This window comes from Heloderma suspectum, chromosome 9, assembly GCF_057233095.1.
Source record: "Heloderma suspectum isolate Gila_16-S chromosome 9, 16-S_ref, whole genome shotgun sequence".
In the NCBI taxonomy this organism is placed as follows: domain Eukaryota; kingdom Metazoa; phylum Chordata; class Lepidosauria; order Squamata; family Helodermatidae; genus Heloderma; species Heloderma suspectum.
The window spans coordinates 36,840,986-36,863,120 of record NC_139466.1 but is presented as its reverse complement, the minus strand read 5'-3'; the positions used below and the strand labels follow the sequence as shown (position 1 = coordinate 36,863,120).

At 45.4% G+C, this 22,135-nt stretch overlaps 1 protein-coding gene across 2 annotated transcripts in view; it reads left to right on the top strand.

The window, feature by feature from the left end:
* CHRDL1 (chordin like 1) overlaps positions 1–22,135 on the top strand; it is a 65,382-nt gene that overhangs the window by 30,379 nt on the left and 12,868 nt on the right. For both annotated transcript variants that reach the window (XM_084813351.1, XM_084813350.1), the window contains exons 4-7: positions 3,125–3,270; positions 5,348–5,441; positions 10,141–10,208; positions 15,431–15,605. In XM_084813351.1, coding sequence (XP_084669477.1) covers positions 3,125–3,270; positions 5,348–5,441; positions 10,141–10,208; positions 15,431–15,605 — 483 coding nt within the window. The remainder of the gene's footprint in view (positions 1–3,124; positions 3,271–5,347; positions 5,442–10,140; positions 10,209–15,430; positions 15,606–22,135) is intronic.

Below are 22,135 nucleotides of genomic sequence, written 5' to 3'. Positions count from 1 at the left end.
AATGTAAACTGACCTTTTCCAGTCTTGTGGCCATTGTTGAGTGTCCCAAATTTGTTGGCATATTGAATGCAGCACTTTAACAGCATCATCTTTTACGATTTTAAATAGCTCAGCTGGAATACTGTCATCTCCACTACTTTGTTGTTAGTAATGCTTCCTAAGGCCCACTTGACTTCACTCTCGAGGATGTCCGGCTCAAGTTCAGTGACCGCACTCTCATGGCTATCAGGGACATTCAGATCTTTCCTGTATAGTTCTTCTGTGTATTCTTTCCACTTCTTCTTAATCTCATCAGCATCTGTTAGGTCCCTGCCTTCTTTGTCCTTTATCATGCCTGTCTTTGCACAAAACGTTCCCTTGAGATCTCCGATTTTCTTGAAGAGATCTCTAGTCTTTCCCATTCTGTTGTTTTCCTCGATTTCTTTGCATTGTTCATTTAAGAAGGTCTTCTTGTCTCTCCTTGCTATTCTCTGGAACTCTGCATTCAGTTGGATATATCTTCCCCTTTCTCCCTTGCTTTTCGCTTCCCTTCTTTCCTCAGCTACTTGTAAAGCCTCATCAGACAGCCACTTGGCTTTCTTGCATTTCTTTTTCTTTGGGATGGATTTTGTTGCTGCCTCCTGAACAATGTTGCGGACCTCCGTCCATAGTTCCTCAGGCACTCTGTCTATCAGGTCTAATCCCTGAAATCTATTCCTCACCTCCACTGTATATTCATAAGGGATATGATTTAGGTAATACCTGAATGGTTTAGTGGTTTTCCCTACGTTCTTCAATTTAAGCTGAAATTTTGCAACAAGAAGCTCATGATCTGAGCCACAGTCAGCTCCAGGTCTTGTTTTGACTGACTGTATAAAGCTTCTCCATCTTTGGCTGCAAAGGACATAATCAATCTGATTTCGATATAGACCATCTGGTGATGTCCATGTGTAGAGTCGTCTCTTGTGCTGTTGGAAAAGAGTGTTTGCTATGATCAGCGTGTTCTCTTGGCAAAACTCTATTAGCTTTTGTCCTGCTTCATTTTGTACACCAAGGCCATGCCTGCCTGTTATCCCAGTGATTTCTTGACTTTGTACTTTCGCATTCCAATCCCCTATGATGAAGAGGACATCTTTTTTTGGTGTTAGTTCTACAAGGTGTTGTAGGTCTTCATAGAACCGATCAACCTCAGCTTCTTTGGCCTCAGTGGTTGGGGCATAGACTTGAATTACTGTGATGTTGAATGGTTTGCCTTGGATTCGTACTGAGATCATTCTATCATTTTTAAGATTGTACCCCAGTACTGCTTTTCCCACCCTTTTGTTGACTATGAGTGCTACTCCATTTCTTCTAAGGGATTCTTGCCCACAATAGTAGATATGATGGTCACCTGAATTAAATTCGCCCATGCCTGTCCATTTTAGTTCACTGATTCCCAAGATGTTGATGTTCAATCTTGCCATCTCATGTTTGACCACCTCCAGCTTACCTTGATTCATTGATCTGACATTCCAGGTTCCTAAACAATATTGTTCTTTACAGCATCGGATTTTCTTTTCACCACCAGACACATCCACAGCTGAGTGTCCTTTCGGCTTTGGCCCAGCCGCTTCGCTCTTTCTGGCGCTACTTGGAAATACCCTCTGCTCTTCCCCAGTAGTATATTGGACACCTTCCGACCTGAGGGGCTCATCTTCCGGTGTCATCTCTTTTAGCCTTGTGATACATTCCATGGGGTTTTCTTGGCAAGAATACTGGAGTGGGTTGCCTTCTCCAGTGGACCACATTTTGTCAGAACTCTCTGCCATGACCTGTCCGTCTTGGGTGGCCCTGCTTGGCATAGCTTATGGCTTCACTGGGTTACGCAAGCCCCTTCGCCACAACAAGGCAGTGATCCATGAAGGGGAACATTCCCCTTCATTGCCATACCTTTAGGCTGAGGTATGGCATACATTGCCATACCTCAGCCTAAAGTATAGGCTTTTCCTTCTTACTTGTGAGTAGACATGCAGGGGATGGGTATTTGGGATCGTTTTTGAAAGCGCTGCTTAATTATTCAGTCCTGCTTACTTGTGAGTAGACATGCAGGGGATGGGTCTTTGGGATCATATTTGAAAGCGCAGCTTAATTATTCAGTCCTGCTTACTTGTGAGTAGACATGCTGAGGTGTGTCCTGCTTATTTCTGAGTAGAAGTAAAATCAGTAAGAACCACACTTTGGCCCTACTCACTTTGCCTTTGGCCCCGCCCACAGATGGAATGGTGCCTCCAAGACATTTCCCAGGTTGGAATTTGGCCCTAGAAGCACATTACACATAATTATTGTAACATGGGGCTGGTGTAAGGAATCAGCAACAGCTTGAGGTTACCCCAGTCAGAATTCTGGGCTGTCATCCTAAGAAATACATGCTCAAAGAGATGAAATCCTCAGACTCTAGGTCCAGTTGACCCAGTGTTGGACTATAACCCCAATCATCCCTGACCACTGGCTGTGCTGGCTGGGGCTGATGGGAGTTGGAGTCCAAAATATATAAAGGGCACCAGGTACAGGAAAGCTGCCCTACTGTAACTCAGCATGAGCACGTATATTCCCCTTGCCCATCATGAAATTAATCTCCTCGACAGGAAAGCAGTGGCTGAGCCCGGATAGGTGTCCTCTGAAAGTTGGGGAGCCCTTGACAGTTGCCCTAAGAGGCTGACTTTGGCCTCATCCATCAGCCAGAGATCCAAGGGCCCCTGGTAGGCTACACCTCCGGCCTCCAAGGAAGAACATCATGGCAAAGGGGAGACTGACATGGGCCAATGAGGGAGCAGCTGCAGGGAACTTGCTTATTGCCCTTTCCTACCAGAAAGAACACCTCTAAGAACTTTGTAACTAAGAACCAGTGCCTGAGTTTGCTTTTTCCTCCTCCCTCCCAATCCCTTTTCCTTTTGTGTTGTGGCTTATAGATTATAAACCTGAAGGCAGGGACTGTCTCATTATTAATCTTTGTAAGCCACTCTGGGAACCTTTTTCCACTGGAGAGTTGTTAATATTTTATTTATTTTTATTTTATTGTTTGCTTTTGCCACAGTGAAGCCTCTTTATACAGTTTTGTTTTGTTAATTCCTTCTCCCCCCTGCCCCCCCCGCCACATCTTTTCCAGATGATTCACTATTTTCCGTGGGCAGTAAGGTCACTGGGAAGTCCTGTGAATACAATGGCACAACCTACCACCATGGGGAGATGTTTGTGGCAGAGGGACTCTTCCAAAACAGACAAGCCAACCAATGTGCCCAGTGCAGCTGCTCTGTAAGTAACACAACTGCGCTACCCTCTGCTGTGTGCTTGTGTGAGAAAAGCCTACTGGGCCTTCCCTAAAGGCCAATGCACATCTACCAGCAGTGGTGTAGGAAGCAGGCAGAGAGCCAGTGAGCATCTCCTGCTCCTCACCACCACCACCATGGTTGTCTGAGCAAGAGCGAGAGGCAGGGGAACAAAGCAAGTGAAGAGGAGGAGCAAGTCCAGGGGGCTCTTTGTCAGTGGGCCCCTGCTGGGGTGCAGGCCCTCGACAGGTGCCTGAACATCCCTACTCTTGACCCTGGGCAAGAGTGCCATCTTTAGCATCAAAATCACCCCAGGAAATTTAGATCTTAGCTTCACTGGCTACCTGTCTGCTTCCAGGCACAATCCAACATGCTGGTTATGACGTATGAAGCCTTATATGACTTGGGATCAGGCTACCTGAAAGACTGCCTTCTTCCATACAAGCTTGCCTAGATTTTAAGGTCTTATGGGGAGGCTCTTTCTTCAGTCTCACTGCCATAAGAGGTGTGCTTGGTGGGGACGCAAGAGAAGGCCTTCTTGGTGGAAGATCCCAGGCTCTGGAACTCCTTGCCAAGGGACGCTGGAGTGGCTCCCTCTCTGAGGTCCTTCCACAGGCAGGCAAAGACATCTTTATTCAAGCAGACCTTTGGCCTGTAAGCTGGTCTGTTACTGAAGTGGGTTCTATTGGCTTTGGTGCTGTGTGTTTGTGTGTTTGTTTTAAATTTCTTTTACTGTTGTGTTTTTTTAATTTGTGTTTTTAATCTTTGTTTTTTATGATTGTTTTAATGAAGTTTGTTTTAATCTTGGTTTTATTACTCTTAGCCAGCAATGTTTTTGATGGAAAGGCAGGGTATATATCACATACATACATACATACATACAATAAAATAAAATAAAACTTCAACATCTTAATCTCCCCAGTAGAAATCTTGGTCTTAAATCCAGACTAGGATTTTGGGGACTACTGCCTAAAAAGGGAAGTCTACACCTCTGATGGACATGACATGTGGGAAGTTAATGAATGGCCACAAATGAGACCTGGGGATGGGGGGGGGGTAACAACAAATAACCTTCTCAAATATCTCCAGCTAGGATTCTTTTTTCTCCCTGCTGTTTTAAAAGACAGCATCTCAAAAATGTAGGCCCGCTCAAGTAAGGATGGCTGAATCTTTCAGTTTTGGCTTCTCTGACATTCAAATATACTTAATCTGAAGTTCCAATCTGTCTGTGGCAAAATTTGCAGATTTTGGTAAGTTCTTATCAAACACCAAACCAAAACAAAATTCTCATCCATCTACACTTAGCCAAATTCAATAGGTTCAGCTATTCCCAGTATGGAGAGGACCTGCATGCCGTATAGCTGTTAAAGATGAGGAGCCTGTCAGAAAAAAAGAGGGGGCAGCCCTAACTCAGCCCCCGACCCATAGGTAAATACACACAGGGATTCAAAGCCAGACTTTGAAGAGCTAAACGCTCAAAGCTGCAAGCCTGGATGGACAAATCTGCAGTTTTGGTTTCTCCCACATTCAATTTTTGTTAAAATCTCAAGTTCTTTTCATCCCATTTATGAAGATTGTGAATTTTGTGGCGTTCTCATCAAAAAACTGAACTCAACATCTCCCATCCCTACTCTCAGGGAAGCTTATTTACCATTACTGATCTCATTGAGGAACCCTTGATAAGCTTCCAGGGAACCTCAGGGTTCCCCCAAATACAATTTGAAAGCCACAAGAATAGGGTATTTGGGAAGGTTTGGCTTGTCACTCATGTCCTAGCACTGCAGGGGTTCGAAAAGATGCACCTGCTAATGTTTGCCATCTTCCTTTGAATCTGGGTTATTGAGAGGTCAATGGCATGAGGATGTTATGAGGGTTCCAGATCTTTCCTTCATATACACAGCAGCTTGTCCTGCTTAAGCTTCACTGCAATTAAAGAACACTTCATAAAAGGTAAAGAATGCAGTTTGGATTCTTTGCTGCTATAGCAACCATCTGCTGTAGGGATCAACGTCTCTATATCGTGCATTAATGGGTCTTGTTTTTGCCTCTTTTTTTAATGGCAGGAAGGAAATGTATACTGTGGCTTGAAGACTTGTCCCAAATTAACTTGCTCCTCTCCAGTGTCCGTGCCTGATTCCTGCTGCCCAGCTTGCAGAGGTAAAACAAACGAATATTGCCTGCAGAATTTATCAATGTCTTGAGAGAGCTCAGCAATTAAGCATGGTGTTTTAGCCTCTAGAACTCAGTCCAGCCCTCCTGGGGCCCCAATCCAGCACTCCAGGATTCCCCAGGTGGCTGCACCCCCTTTCCCCACACCCTTTCTTTCCCCCCAACCACCACTCATTTGCTGGTTTCCCGGCTTTTGTGCAGTTTTTTTCCCCATTCTAAAAGGTTGAAATGCCTCTCCTAAGGCTTAATTACCGGCGAGAAGAGCTTTACGCTCAAACAGGCTGGTATGTTTGGCATTTTGGCCTTGTCTCTTTTGCCTTGTCCTAGGGATGGACGGACTCACCCACACCCAGCTTCGTTGGGCGCTCGCCAAGCTGCTGCCACCGCCTGTCCCTTCTTGCAGTGGCACACGAATTTCATCGCGGCCTGGCAAGCACCCAACGAAGCCACGGGGCCACCCATCCTCCCTAGAGAGCCACCACTGTGCACAACAATGATGGCTCAGGCACTTCTGGATAGGTAATGTTGCATAATTGCTGGCCATAAAGGCCCATCTATACAACATTACAGGCATGAATGGAGCATTCACGCCTGTAATGTTGTGTAGATGGCCCCTTTATGGCTGCCAATTACACAACATTACCTACCCAAAAGTGCCTGAGCCCCCATTGTGCACAATGGAAGACAGGCAGCTGCCAGGCATTTGCCGAGGGGTGCTTGCCAAGTAGGTTTGTGAATGCCCCGCAGTTCAGCAAGCAGGGTCCAGGAGTTCAGGCGAAGGGGAGTCCACTTATCCATCACCCCTGTAGACCCTCACGGCATCCCTACTTTGACCCCACCCACCACTGGAATGTGGCCTCAAAAGCTTCTCTGAATTGGAATTCACCACACAGGCTGAAAGACATTCTACACCCCTGAACTTGAATGGCATTCTTTTGTTTCAGACGCAGGCTCCGAAATCAGCAAAGAAACTACTATAGCAGAGGCAACCTTTGAATTTTGAAGGTCACCTTCCTGTCAGGTGGTGAGCAACTTCCTGGAGAGCAATTTGGACTCCCTTGTGCCTGACCAGGCACCATTTTGAAATTTGACTAAGGGTCAAACTAGACCTGACATGGGAGTTCCATGACTTAGAACTTCAAATGTATTTTTCTTTTATAAAAGCAAACTTGGGGCAACTAAGGAAAGAAACAAAGCCATGAGTGTGTGTGTGTGGGGGGGGGGAATGTTGAACAAGGGATGGATACTATTTATTTTATTTATTTATTACATTTCTATAGCCCCCAATAGCTGAATCTCTCTACTAACATACATGGTTGTTTCTCCAGTTTTCAGATCCAAACTTTTACACTGATTGGTTTGGAAACCAGTAAATGAAGGGTTAAGTGACATCATTCCATGAGCATCAGCATTACAAATGGGACATTTACATTTCCCTCAGAAAGGGTTCAGCTAACTAATATCAGGACATGCACAGAAATGGCAGAATTTAGATGTGTTAGTCATGCAAGCTCAGTTTGAATAACAAAAATACTAGAGTTTGTTAGATAGCCATCCAACCTCAGTACAGGTATGGACATTACAAACATAATAGATTCTACCAAAAAATCCTGCCTAATTCCAAGCTTTGGTGGAATCCCTGTTGGAAACCAAATGGACCTTTGGTCTGATCCAGCAGGGCTCTTGTTCTATTCTTAAATAAATGTTAGTGGAGAGTCACCCAATACAAAGGAGCATATGATTCAGCCTGAGAGAAAATATGCTAGAAATAATGGAGATTGTGGCTGACCACAGTTCATTATACATGTTTTCTATTTGAAGAGGTAAACAGTAGCTGGTTATCCAGTTCCCGGTTTCTGCTCCTTATCTGCTATTTTTAGCTTTTGAGGTACGTTGGCATATAATTTAACCTTATATGGTGAGTTGGATTTTGAACTAAAGAGTCAAAGTTTCAAAATCCAACCCTGGTCTGTGTACATCATCTATGCCACACCCCAGTTAGGTTTTTCAGGACCCATAGCATGGAACCACAGTAATGATGTTTTTATTTAAATCATGTTCAGGTTTGTTTCAAGTAATCAGACCGAAGATTTAGAAAAATATGAGTGCCATGAAAATAGTTGTTGTTGTCATCATTATCATTTCAACTAATCTCCCTTCAATTTGGCACATAGAGAGTGATCTTCTGTGTGTGGTTCTGGTGGAGCAGTTTGTTTGCATGAAAATGTCTGCAAAATGGCTGACGTATGATCTGTTGGTCAGTCTGCAGCCCCTGAAAGTCTGAATGGTGTTTGCTACATATGTGCAAACATTTTTTGCCATGTTCTTGGGTTTAAGCCAATTCAGTCCTAGCATTTTCAAGTGAATGAAATGAGTTTAAATCGCTTTGCTGCTGTGTGGATTGGGTTGTTATGTGGATACACAGAGAGACGGGGAGAGAGAGAAAAAAATATGTAGCTTTTGACATGACCTGGGTCTCAAGTAGTAGTCATGACGTGGACATGGAGGGGGAAGAATCAAACCAATCCAGGTCACCAGCACCATCTGCAGAAGTGCAGGCCATAACACCAAGCCTGAATCTGGCCACCAGGTGGGGTGGCCAGATGCAAAAAGAGAACTGGGCTCCACATCTTTAATAGCTGAAGGCAAGGAAAGAATTTCAGCAGGTGCAGCTTGCCTGACAAGCTATACCTGCTGAAATTCCTTCTTCAACACTACCATTAAAAGTGCAATCGCCCCATCTTCCTTTGCACCTGGCCACCCTACACCTGGAAGTCCTAGGAGCCCAAATCCCTGGAGACCCAGAAACCATTCCTATTCAGCCCGACTCCTCCGAGGGACTCATCATACCAGGCATCTCCTATCCCACAATGTCCACTTACCACTGCAGGGAGAGCACCAGCTGGGAATAACAAAGAGGCAATGGATTGTTTGGCTCCAGGGCTAAGAGATGCCCCTTTAGGGATCTTTGCTCCTCAGCGAGAGGGTGGAGCTTGAGGGGCGGGGTAGTCAGGGCCAGGAGAGACAAAGCGCTCAGTTGGAGCTTGGATTCGGTTGGAGCTAGTTGTCCGCTCCGGGCGATCTGTCCAAGGTCCCGCAAGCCTTTCGTTTGAGCCGTCATTGCTCTCCAAACCTGGGTTTGTATGCCACTTCCCTGGGTGCAGCCCTATTCAGCTATTCCAAAACGGGGGAGACTAAACATGCGACAAGAGGGACTGTGCTAGCCCAGCTCCCTCTGTCACTGTGTTCATTGCCCTCTCTTTGTGGCGGCTCTCCATGTGACTTTGAATGCTGGAAAAACCGTGTTGTGGACCATGTGGGGAGCTTTCACAGACACAGGGTGACAAATGCAATGACGGAAGGGCTGCGCTAACATTCTCTCCCTCCTCATGTATTTTCTGTGCATAGATTGGGAATGCCTGAATAGGGTGTGTATGTGAGTGTATTAAGCCATCTCTTGCCCTTGCCCTCCAGGGTCTTGGATCATGACTGACTGCCTAAATCAGGGGTGCAGAACGTCTTTCAGCCAGAGAGCCAAATTCCATTTCGGAGAAACTCTCAGGGGCCACATTGCAGTGGTGGGTGGGGTTGAAGGTAAAAGAGGTGGGCCCAGTCCTTTCTCCAGGTTTTTGAGAGCCCTTGGGCAAGACACCCACAATGGGTCCCTTCCTTTGGCGAGTCTCCCTTCTCACCACCATTGTCACCAGTTGCCTCCGCTCCTCATCCTCTTTCCCATCATTGCTACCACTACCTTGTTTGACAGGCAGAGAGAGTCAATGAGCAAGCAGGCCGTGGCATCTGTGCTCCCCCTTCTCACCACCACTGTTGTCCGGGCCAGAGCAAGAGGCAGGGGGAGAAGCCATTTGCAATGGGAAGAGGAGAAGCAATTCCAGGGGGCTCATTGTAAGGGGCCCTTGCTGGGGTGTGGGCCCTTGGCAGGTGCCCAACCATGCCTACCCTTGACACCAGCCCTAGCTGGGGCCAAAAATAACCAGCATATTTTAGCTTAAAGCTCTTACTGCCCGTAACAAAACCTTCAGAGGGGCATTTTGACCTTTTAGAATGGAGGAAAAACCATGCAAAAGCTGTAAAACCACCAAAGATTGGTGTTTGGGGGAAAGAGGGTGGAGCCAGGGGATGTGGACGTGACCATGTAGGGAACTCTGGTGGGCCAGATTTGGCACCCAGACCTGAAGTTCTGCAACCCTGGCCTAAATGATCCCAATTCTCACCAGCCACCCCAAACTGCTAAGGGGAAAGGCAGCTTTTAAGTTTTCGGCATCCCTTTAATTATTTCTTTATTGTCCACACCTCTTGGACTAATGTGTGGATCAGAACTTAGTTATCTACTGGCTTTAACACTCTCAGAACCTTCCAGTGCAATTTTCAGCTCAAAAATATCCCAAAACACATTTTTAAATGTATATTTTGAGGGAAAATGTGTTTAAAATGCATCATTCGAGTGAAAACACATTGAAAAATACATATCTAAGTATGTTTTTACATGTAATTTTTTGTGCATTTTTTTTACAAAAAATTGCAGATTATTGCAGAAATATGATGGGATGGACTTCTGGGGGGCATTCATGTGAAAGTATCAGGGCCCAGAAAAAGACTGATCCACATCACCTTGGGGTGTCACAACTGGCTCCAGTAATACTTGACAGTATTGTCTCTTTATACACAGGTGATGGGGAGCTGTCGTGGGACAACTCAGATGGTGACATCTTTCGGCAGCCATCCAACAGAGAAGCTGTAAGTCAAGTCCATGATCTCATCAAAAAGAAAAGAACATTCCCACTGAGCTGTGAGCAAACCTTGCCAAAATGATGGTTGTTGTGTGTGTTTTTAACTCCGCATCCATCCTGTATCACCCTGAGCATTTCTGGCAGACATTGACATGGTAGCAAAATGTATCTTTGTCATGAAGACATCCTCTGGAAGTTGAGGAGTCAACTAAATTAATTGGAAACGAAAGTGGTGCGTTTCCGAGTTCAGTGACTTGAAATTTGGAGAGGACTGCTCTGTTTCTCCTCTTTGGCAGCTTCTTTTCTTTTTGTGTTTTCATTTCCTCCATCCATTTAGGCCCTGGTTTCTCTTTTTGCAGCCAATGAATAGTTGAAATGCAAACAAGGGCAAGAGTACATTTCATGGCCCTGTCTTCAGGGTGGAGGGAAGGTTAGGAGACATCCTTTGTTTAAGAAAAAGAATTAGTGGCAAAGGAAACGTAGAAGATTGCTTATTTCTGTGGTTGGAGTAGAGTGTCTTGCCAATCAAAACAACATCTATATCCATTTCTGTGGCCACTGAATCAGCACAAGTTTTGGAGAGCCTTTGGGGAGGGATGGAGTGTTGGAAAACAGAAAAACATAGGAAGAGCTCTTCTGGATCAGGCCAAAGGTCCAGCTAGTCCAGCATTCTGTTCACAGTGGGCCAACCTGATACCCCCGTGGGAACCCCACAAGTAGGACATGAGGGCGAGAGCACCCTCCTGCTCATGTTCCCTGGCAACTGATGTACATAGGCATGCTGCCTCTGATACTGGAGGTGGCATATAGCCATCATGACTAGTAGCCATTGATAGGCTTATCCTCCATGCTTTCGTCTAATTCACTTTCTGGAGATAACTGATTCTCTTGAGTTCCCTTTCAATTTGCTTTTTACCATTCCCCCTCATTTTGGAGAAGTTTCCTCTTTTGAAGTCACATATGGCTGTGTTGAACCTCCTCAGCAATTGCTTATGTGCCTATATGTTGCATTTGATAGCACTCTGGTCACTGTTTCCAGTCTGTTTCTCCAGCAACTGGGATTTTCTTTCGTGAGTGATTTTATTTTTATCCCACCCTTCCTCACAAATAGCCCATCGTGACCAGTATCCATGGATAGCCTTATCCTCCATGGATCTAATCCCCCTTTAAAGCCTCATAGGTTGCTGGCCATCACTACATCCGGCACCTCCAAAAGGATAGCATTGGAAAAGGTACAGGAAGGGGCAAAGAAAATAGTCAAGGACCTGGCACAGCTCCCCCAAAAGAAAAGGCTACAACATTGGGGCTTTTTAGCTTAGCGAAAGTGGGAACATGATAGAGGTATATAAAATTAGGTATGGTGTGGAGGATGTGGATTATACTAGACCCTGGGATCATCCAGTGCAACTAAGTGGTGGGGAATTCAGGACAGATAAAAGGAAGCCTTTTGTCATTGTTAAACTATGGAATTTGCTGTCGCACGATGTAGTGATGGCCACCAACTTGGTTGGTTTTAAAAGGGGATTAGACAGATTCATGGAGGATAAGGCTGTTAATGGCTACTAATAATCATGATACTATACATGACCTCCAGTATTGGAAGCAGTATACCTGTCAATACCAGTTGCTTGAGAACATGAGTAGGACGGTGTCTGCTGCCCTCCTTCTGGGCTTCCCATTTGGGCATCTGGTTGGCCACTGTGCAAACAGAATGCTGGATTAGATAGGCCTGTGGTCTGATCCAGCTGGGTCTTCTTATGACCATCCCCAACCTAGTGCTTTCCAGGTGTGTTGGACTACAACTCCCATCATGGGGATGGTGAGTATGGGATGGGGATGATGGGATGGGAGTTGTAGGGCAGCAGGTTGGTAAAGGCTGCAGTAGCTCTTTGTCCTCTGGCCAGTGATGATAGCAAACGTCCCTTTCCCACACCCCCAGCTTACATTTGGAGCAGAGTTCTTCCCGGGAGGGAGGGAGGGAGGGAGGGAGGGAGAGAGCAGGGATATAAAGTTCATACCGAGGAACTAAACTTGTCTCTGCAATGATTTTGGTGTCTGCATTATGAAACCAAACTGTCAGGTTTTCAGTCCAGCATAACTGATTGTTATAACAGTGTAATTTGGAGCAAAGGATCAGTATTTTGAAATCTTAGGAGCAAAGCCTAACAAAAGCAAACAAAGGCTGACAAGCGTGCCTGTGTGCGTGTGTGTGTGTTTTCATTGCTCAAAATAATGGACATAATCCAAAACAGACTTAAGTGAGTGTATGCCCATTGGAATCAATGGGCTTAAGCGTGTTTAACTCTGCAAGGAAAGGAAATCCAAGCCGCTAGGTAATCTGACAAGGGATAGAATTCTTTACAGATCCCAGATGTGATGGCAAGGCCAGGATTAGCATCCTCAGGCAGCTGCTAGCAGCCCCCGCCCCTGGCAGAGACCACTCCTGGACTTCTTCAAATATGCTTTTACTGGCTTCCATCCACCGCCATCATTTTTTCCAGCTATTTATCTGGAAGTTGACTTGATTTCTAAGACATACATTTAGGGAGCAATCCTATAGCCCTTAGACAGAGTCTGGGGGGCCATAGGATAATTCAGATTCTTGGATCTAAGGTCGGAGACAGCATGTCTAACCACAGATCCAGGTATCTGCACTCCCCGCCCCCTCCCCACCAGCGCATAGAGAACCATGCCAGCTGCCTCTCCAATGTTGCAAAGGCGACCTCGGAGAGGGGGCAAAGGGGGCATGCCAGTGGGCAGGGAGGGGAGGGGTCCGAGGAAGCTGGGATATGATGTATCCAAAGCCTCCCCAGCCTCCTTTGATCCTGCTCTGATGCACCCCAGCTAGATGTGTGAAAAAGCCCATCTAGCCAAAATGCAGAGCAGGAGGAGCATGGAGGTGAACATCACTTCCACCACTCCTCCCACTCTGCATGGGATACCTGTAAGCCTCCATGTTCAGAGACTGACAGGCATCGCCATAGGATTGTGCCATTATTTAATCATTCATTCATTCATTCATTATTTCTACCTAATATGTTACTAAGAGAAGGCCACGGTAAAATAATACGTTTTCAAGGCCTTCTTAAAAGCCTGCAATGACGGAGCCTGGCAGACTCCAATGGCAACTTGTTCCAAAGGTGTGGGGCCACTGCAGAGAAGGCTCTGTCCTGTGTGGTCACCTCTCGGCACATGCTGACTTCTGGATGTGTCAGCCCACAGCAAGGCAGTCATGCCCCTGCAGGCTATTCTGTTAACTTCTTATCAGGAGAAGTTGCCAGAACATGCAAGGCAGCTTGTGCGATGGCATGTCAAGGCCAGATACACTGTGTCTCCCAGAATATGCGTATGGTATCTTTCCTCACTATTCCACTACAAAACAAAAAATTGGCAGTACACGAAATTATTCCATTCTGCTAGCCCCAAACTTCAGAGTAGATTATGAAATGCAGTCCCCGGGGCAAGTATGGCTAGAGGCCTCTTTGTGGACATAGGCTGCCCAGGTGTCTTACTTTACAGAAGACAGGTCTCTATTTGAAGATGTCCTCCATCTGATGGGCTGCCCAAGTCTGGTTCGAAGTTGAAAATGTATAAAAAGAGGAAATGCATCACCAAAATGACGACAAAAGATGATACCGTTTTACATAAAATTTGCATATGCTAATTATTAATGTACAAGTGCCCATTTTGAAATAATTACTATAATTTAAATAGAAATACAGTATATTTCACCATAATGGGGAAAGACTGCCGAAGAGCCTAGTCTGCTGTCCAGGTGATGCCAACTGTTGATGGGCAACTCCAAGGCCCCTGCTGCCCTCTCTTGGTTCTTTATCTTTAAACTGGACTTGGACTGCACAGCCCTTCAAAATAGAAGACACCTTCAAAGAGAGGATCGTCCTCCAACAGCACTTCAAATAGAGGACTGTCTGTTGTAGAGTAAGACATATGGCCACCCTACGTGGGACAGAAAGAAGAGACTCTCCTGAGGATCTAGGCAGGCTTCTTATGGGAGAATGGGGTCCCTCAAACCAAAGGGACAACTTCACAGAATGGAAACAAGCAAGCAGTCCAGGAGATCTTTTATTTATTAATCCAAATAACAAACATCTTGATCCCAGCGTATCCCAAAATAAAGAAATAAATACTTCAAGTGGTGGGCTTTTTGTCTAGGACAAGGTAAAGCAGACATCTACAATCATTTCTAGAGAAAACTGATTCCAAAAGGAGTTACTGATTCCGACAATATTTGTATCTGACCTTGCAACACCGTTGTTTTTCTCCTGTGTATGTGTGGCTTGGATAGGAATGGATGGGCAAGGATAGATCTGAGGACAGAGTTGCAATCAGATAGGAAGTCCATTGCAAAAAGCGTTGGTGGACTGGAACCAACTTCATCAGATGCATAAAATGGACAGTGGACAAGACAGACAGATACATGGACACACAGAAATATATGCAAATAAGTGACTGCCAAAACAGGGAGAGGCTTAAAATTATTTATTTAAATGTGAATGTTTAACTGAATAATTATAAGCCTATCTCTGTTGGCTTTTTTAGTTGCTTATTTTATATGTCCATGCATCCATCCGTCAGATTTATCGGTACTCAGTTTTTAAAAATAACAATGTTTAATATGGTGTTTTCTTTCTTTTTTCTTTTTATCATGTTATCTTTTGCTGTTCACTGCTCCAGAATCTGTGTAGATGTGGAGCGGTATATAAATGCTGTAAATAAATAAATAAATATTTACTCACTTATTACATTTATATCCTGCCTTTTTTCCTCTCGTGAGGAACCCAAGGCAGTATACATGATCCTCCTCCTCTCCATTTTATCCTCACAACAATCCTGTGAAGCAGGTTAAGCTGAGAGTCAGTGACTAGCCCACAGTTACCCAATAGGCTTCATGGCCGAGCGGGAACTAGAACCCAGGTCTCCTGAGTTCAGGAGTTCACCACACTGGCTCCCTTTATTGACCACTACATGCATTTGACAAAGTTGGCTCTGGCCTACCAAAGCTTCTGTCATCAGAAATGTTTTTGCCTTTAAGGTGCTACAGGGTCCTTTGTTATTTTTGCTGCAAACAAAGCTATCCCTTTGGACACAGCTATCCTTTCGGAATGCGTTCTTGACAACAGAGGCTCCAAAAGTCATAAGAACACCCTCCTAAATCCTTCATTCTCATGAGAATCTCCCATTCCTTCTCTCTCTCTCTCCCCACTACAGAGGCACTCACCTCATCGTTCCCATTATGAGGGGCCACCCAACAATCCCAGGCAAACGGCCAATATCCCACGATTCGCTGGTGGTAGAAGTAACAGAGGAGCCCTACCGGACATGCAACAGGCCTCTGGAACCATTGTACAAATTGTCCTCAACAACAAACATAAGCACGGCCGAGGTAGAGAGATGTGTTTCCATTATTAATGCTCTTCTGATTAGATGTTGACCTGCTAGAGGGTTTGGGGGGAGGTGGGGAAAGAACCCAGCAACATTTGCACTAGAGCTGTGCACAACTGGCCTCTAGAAATTTTCCACCCTGTTTGCGGGCAGAGAAATTGGGGAGACAATTAACCCAAATTTTTCCAGAGGGAAGAGAAATTCTCAACAGTGTCAGGGATGAGTCCAAGTGCCTTGAGATGTCTGGCAGCTCTGATTCTGAATCAGAGTTGGAGCAGCTAGATCAGGGGCCAAGGGAGGAACCCTTCCTAGTGAGCCAAGATGCTGGGAGAGATTCCTCCAAAAGACTTGACAAACAGATGGCCCATGCTGAGTCCCTGCCCCCTCCCTCCACCATAAGAACTCAAGTTTCCAAGGAGGAGGAGGAAGAGGGGTGTGACTTGAGAGACACTAGAGCGCGTTGGAAAGCAAAGCGGGAAAAATTAGGAGCAGGGCTCAGACACTCCGCCAGGATGGCCACTCTTGGAAGCTACCGTAGGAGGGAGCCACCCTAAGGGAGGGGCATCACTGCAAAGCCAGTCTGGCCGTGAGGTTCATGCCCAAACTGGTGGCAACTTCAGTACCCTCCAGTTCGTCTCTTCTAATTAGGGAACGCAGATTGGCTGTTTAGGGCCTAAGGCAGTCTGAGAGCTTCCTGGAATCTGCATTTAGAAGCTAGTCTCTAGCAGAATAAAGTAGTATTAGCCTGAAACTTTGTCTCTTTGTGGTGTTGATTGTGAAGGGGGAAGGACAATCCATTTCTGACAGTTTCTCTCAGGTGCTCGCCATTGTCAGGGGTTGTAGCGCAGCTTCTTTCCATGTTCCTAAGGGGGTTTGGTTTTTTGTGCTGCCACTGCGAGTGGCAACAGCATTGACTGTGTTGGCAGGTTGGCCCCCATTTTGCATCCCCCACAATGCAGGTGTGAGGGGGGCAGTGTTGTATGTAGCTCCTGGGAAGAGGTGGAGCCAGTGCTGAGCCAAAATCTGTCCTCCAATTTCCTGAAAGTTTTCTTCCTCCGTGAAAGAGGCTTCCACTGCGTCATTCTCAGGGTGTTTTGTCATTTATTTTTGCGGCGGTTTTGAGCTTACCTAATCACTGCGAGGTGCCTGAGGGTGCTGTGTGTGTGTTTTCTTCCTATTACACATCTCTCGATTGCTCTGCAGCCTCCCAGGCTGCCTGCACTTCTTGATGTGAAAAAGCCCAATGAGAGGAATTATCTCATGACGTCTTCCCTAGGCTTTAAATGAAGTGCAGGAAGCTGAGGAGGCTACAGGCTGCCAGAGGGTTGGTTGTACAATGAAAGGCAGGACACTTGTGCACATTCCTTGGCCACCTCGTAAGTAGGATACGCACAAGAACCTGAAACTCATCCCATGAGAATTTCTCCACAGTTTTCTTCTCCTTTGAATGTCTTTTCAAAAGCAATTTCTTTTCTATTAAATTGAATGAGAATGGTCGGAAAAAATGTGGGAGAAATTTTCAGCATAACGCTAATTCACACACATCGAAGAATGCCAGAAATGCATGTTTGTGGCTGTGGAGATTCCTGTGCCAGCATTCCCCAATGTGGTGCCCTCCAGATGTGTTGGACTACAGGTCCCATAACCTCTGACTACTGGACATGCTGGCTGGAGTTAATGGGGGTTGTAGTCCAAGACATCTGGAGGGCACCCAGACAGGGAAAGTTGTTCTATGCTACCTCTGCAGTTCCTGCACATTTTAAGCTGCAAGAAGCAAGTGTCAGTAGTCTGGCATGTTGTTGACTTCTGTGTCAAGTAAGGCCAGGGCTGGCTCCAAGGGACGTCATCAGGGGCACTTGATGAGGCCCAAACCCCTGCAGAGGGCTCACTGCTGGACCTATGATATCACCAGCATGTGCCTCCTCCAACCAATGGAGCCATTTTGCAACTTAACATGTGGTTCCTTACCCCCTGATGAAGTATGGTTGTATAAATTTATAAATGCACATCTCCCATTTTAAAACCTTTTTCTCAGGCAGGGAGCTTGCCATGAGCACAAGGGAAGGTCTACAACTAGAGCTAATCCAGAATCCAGCTGTTCTGTGCATATTTTTATGGCTAGGGTAAAACTGGATTCAAACCTCTGGAGAAAAACTGCCTGTGCTCATTAGTGACAACATTACCTATGAGCTTGACCCAAGAATGGCCTTCTAGGAACATAGGAAGCTGCCTTATACCGAGTCAGATTCTAGGATTGCCTACTGGCAACAGATCTCCAGGGAGGATTGTTTCCTGGCCCTATCTGGAGATACCAGGAATTGAACCTGGGACCTTCTGAATGCAAAGTAGGGGCTCTGAGCTACAGGCTGGCCCTTCTTTCTCTGTCCTGTTGAGACAGTGAGACTTAAAATATGTTTCCGGTTCTTGTTTATTTTGAGTCAATCTTGCTGACTTCATTGCTTGCCAAAGTTTGTAATATTTGGATTTGCAAAATCCTTCTGTATGAAATCAGTCCAGCTCGCACACCTTTTGGCTTGCTACTGTGAGAAGAAAAAAAAAAAAGCATTATAATCAGAACAGTGACCTATGAGGAACTGCAAGCCATAGAAGTTGCTGTGTCTCTACTGAGATTCACCAGGGCAGGCTGAATGTGCATCTCTCACGGCTGTTTTATCACATGTGAATTCCACATCGCTAAAACAACTAGGACAGCTTCTTTTGGGTGCATGTACACATTCCATGCATCTCAGAACCTGGTATCTGGGGCAGAATTGATCATTTAGCATCTCTGCTGTCATTTCTTCTTAACAATCTAACAGCGCAATCCACATCCCATTGAAATCCATGGCAAAATATTGATTTTTAATGGCTATGGATGGAACATGAGGAGCCCAGTCCTTATGGTTGTGGTGGAAAGTTTGAATATATCTGTAAAGAAAAACTTTGCGCCAAGCCAGATGCAATGTCAGGAGATCCATATTTGGGGGTGTTTCAAGACAAGGCCTTTATGGCGGATTCCCTGCTTCATTAATGAAATTTTATGCCGTCTTCAACTTGTAACCCTCCCATTTCCCCCCATTCTTTCTCTCTCTTTGTCTTGTTCTGCTCACAAAGCAGGAGCTCAGAAAGTTGGCTCCTTTACAGCACTGCTGTTGCCAGACCTGTTTCCCACGCTACCAGCTGCCCCCATCACGTGTCACTGTCTCTGGTGGTCATTTGGGGGCTCTAGATCATGGAACTCTGGACTTGCACACTAAAGTCCAGCCATAACAGTGCAACTGGTTACACCAAAGGCTACCAGGTTGTACCAAAGGCTTAATGACCCCCGCATAGCAGGACCCCATGGGCCAACTGCCCCACTGTATGCATAAAATTTCCAGCTGGAGGATTGTGTGAGCTGGCCCTGACGTTTTGCAGGGTGAAACCCCAAGAGTACTAAAAAGATCTGGATGTAGAAAAAAGCAATTCTGCACAAAACCAACAGTCCACGGGCTCTCCAAAGTGGCCCGCAACATGTTGAAAGCCTTTGATTTATGGCCAACAATATTTTAAGGTATTAACTAACTGAAGGAATGTTGGCTGTAGAGTCTTTATTATCCACCTGAACAATCATGGAATAACATTCAGCTCGGGACGATGTTTCATGTTGGATCTCAAAGCAAGAAATCCCCGCCCGCTGCAGTGTCTCAGGTCCCCAGTTCACACACGAAGATATCATCAAAGCAATTTCTAACTGATTTGCTTCAGTACGTAAAAAGCCTCCAAATTAATAGCACATTTCCCATACACAGTCCCACAACGAGGGCAGTTTGCAGGGGCTTGAACACTGCTTCGTGGAAAGTCCAAGAGGGGTTTTTTCCCCCTGAATGGAAACAAGAATGCTGACAGGGTCTTTTTCTTTTGTTCTATGCAATTAGCATGAGTGTTATTAATTAACTAGAGAGGTAACTTCAGAAGGTCACAGGCATGACTGCCATAGAGTTTGAGGTTCTTATGGGCCATTGTACATGCAAACAGAAGGCTGTGCACTTTCTGGGCATCCAGAGTTTCAGGCTGCAGAAGGGCTAACACCGACAACCCTTTTTCTCCCTCCCACCCTTTGCCCCAATTTTGGAGTTCCCCCAAACGCTCTAAAAAAAAAACCCCTAGTATGTGTTAGACTACCATTCCTATCATCCCCAGCCCTTGTGGCCAGAGGTGATGGGAGTTGTAGTCTATCACATCTGACAGGCGCCAGGTTGGCGAAAGCTGCTATAGGCTGTTAGAGCAGGGGTGAGCAACTTGTGATCCTTCAAATGTTTTGGCCTACAACTCCCAATATCCCTCACCATTGGCTGTTCTGTCTATTATGTATGTTTGTATGTGTGTATTTATTTATTTATTTCTATACCACCCAATAGCTGAAGCTCTCTGGGCAATTCACAAAAATTAAAACCACAAAGTACAACATAAAACAATATAAAATATGAAAGCTTAAAACTACAATGTAAATTGTCTAGGGATAATGGGAGCTGTTGACCAGAACATTTGGAGGTCCACAAGTTCCCGCCACCCTCAATTTGGGAGTTCCCCCAAAATCTCTAACCCCCCCCCCCCATTGCAGGCAACCATATTGGGCTATTTAAAACAAAAACAAAAATCCAAGGAGCAATAGCAGTTGTGATTAGAACGTTAGATTTGTCTTGAGTTGAGAATGTCAAAAACGGGCTCAAAGGGGAAATGTCTAAAGCATGCGTGGGAGTCATGTCCCCTAACTTAGAAACATGTGTAGAGGTTGGTTGTGATTATTCAGTAGCGCTGCCCCAAATAGGAGAATACAGATTTTCTGTTTACATCCCATTAAAGGGCACCCCTATTGGCCATGGTGAACTTCAGCTTCTAAACTTTGAGCTAATTCCCCACCCCCTACGTGGAATGATAAATAAGTTGTATTGATTATGAATTGTTGCTTTTAACATTTTATGTGCATTTACGTATTTTATATTTTTCTGCTTCCAGTGGTCATTGTTGTAACCAATGGTTGTAACAATAAAAATTGTACTCCATTCAGTCATTCATTCATTCATTCATTCATTCATTCATTCAGAGTAGTGATAGGAAAACACTCTGCACATGCCTAAAGAAATGAATTATTTTCATTATGAAAAGCCCTAGCATACAAAGCATCAGGGCCAGCCCTATCATTCAGCAGAGTGAGGCAACTGCCTCAGGTGTAAAGTGCTAGGAGGCAGCAGTTGCAGTACCCCAGCCATTCTACTCTCTTAGGAGGACAAAGCTGTGTGTGCCTCACAGCCTGTCATACATCCCCTAAGCTAGCCTGTTTCCCTCGGGTGTGATGGAGGACTCTATGCTGTTGCCAGTGTTGAAGTAACACTCAAGTGCGAGTCCAGTTGGTTTCTGGAACAGGAGGGGGTGCCATCTTGTCTTTTGCCTCAGGCAGCAAAATGTCTTCGGCTGGCCCTGCAAAGCATGTTCCAATAGTCTTATTTGAGTTTTTGTTGTTCTTTTCCTGACACTAGTTATCTCTAGCTGGCAGAGATGTGGAGGCAGCATTAGCCATGAGTAGAAGAAATTCTGCAGTCAGTTGGAGGTTTCTGTTGGGCCCATGAAAATAGATTGGATATGTTGTGAGTGACCAGCTTGCTAGCTCACTGCTTTGTCCCATGGAAAAGGGGATGTTGTGTCTCATTGGGTGAGATACTCCCTTAGAAGTCACGGTCTCATTGTCACATATTTGGCTCCAAACTACACAACTCCAGATTCCTGACATTCCAAATCAGCAACCGTGAAGTTCACTGCAGATGTTTAGAAAGGCCCGAAAGGCGCATTTGGATGACGGCCAGTCAAATTTGTTTCTCAGATTTGCTTTGCAGATTTCTCATGGCTAGGTGTGCACGGCTGTACCACAAACTCAGCTTTTTTGAAAGTCCGACTGCAGATCCCAATATTTTTTTTTTTAATGCATTTCAGCAGCAATCCTATACACATTTCACTGGGAGTAATTCAGTGGGGCTTACTGCTGAGTCAACATGTATAGGATTGCACCATTAAGCTTTTAAATGCATCTATGGATCTCTAGGCTGGATCTACTAAATACACGTGCATGCGGAGAATGTGGATAGGAAGACTTTTTTATCCCTCTTACATAATAGTAAGATACTATGGAATTTGCTACCGTAAGATGTAGGGATGGCCACCAACTTCGATGGCTTTAAAAGGGGGTTAGACAAATTCCTGGAGGAGAAGTCTGTCAATGGCTACTAGGCTTGAGGGCTATGTGCTGCTTCCAGTACCAGAGGCGGTGGGCCTGTGTACGCCAATTGCTGGAGAACATGGACGGAGGGTGCTGTTGAACTCGTTTCCTGCTTGTGGGGTTCCTACAGGCAGCTGGTTGGCCACCATGTGAACGGAATGCTGGATTGTATGGACTCTTGGTCTGATCCAGCGTGGCTCTTCTGTTCTTATGTGGATTTAAACACCACAGGCTCTGCATGAAACATGGGAACTGAAAAGTACCTTTAAGATGATCAC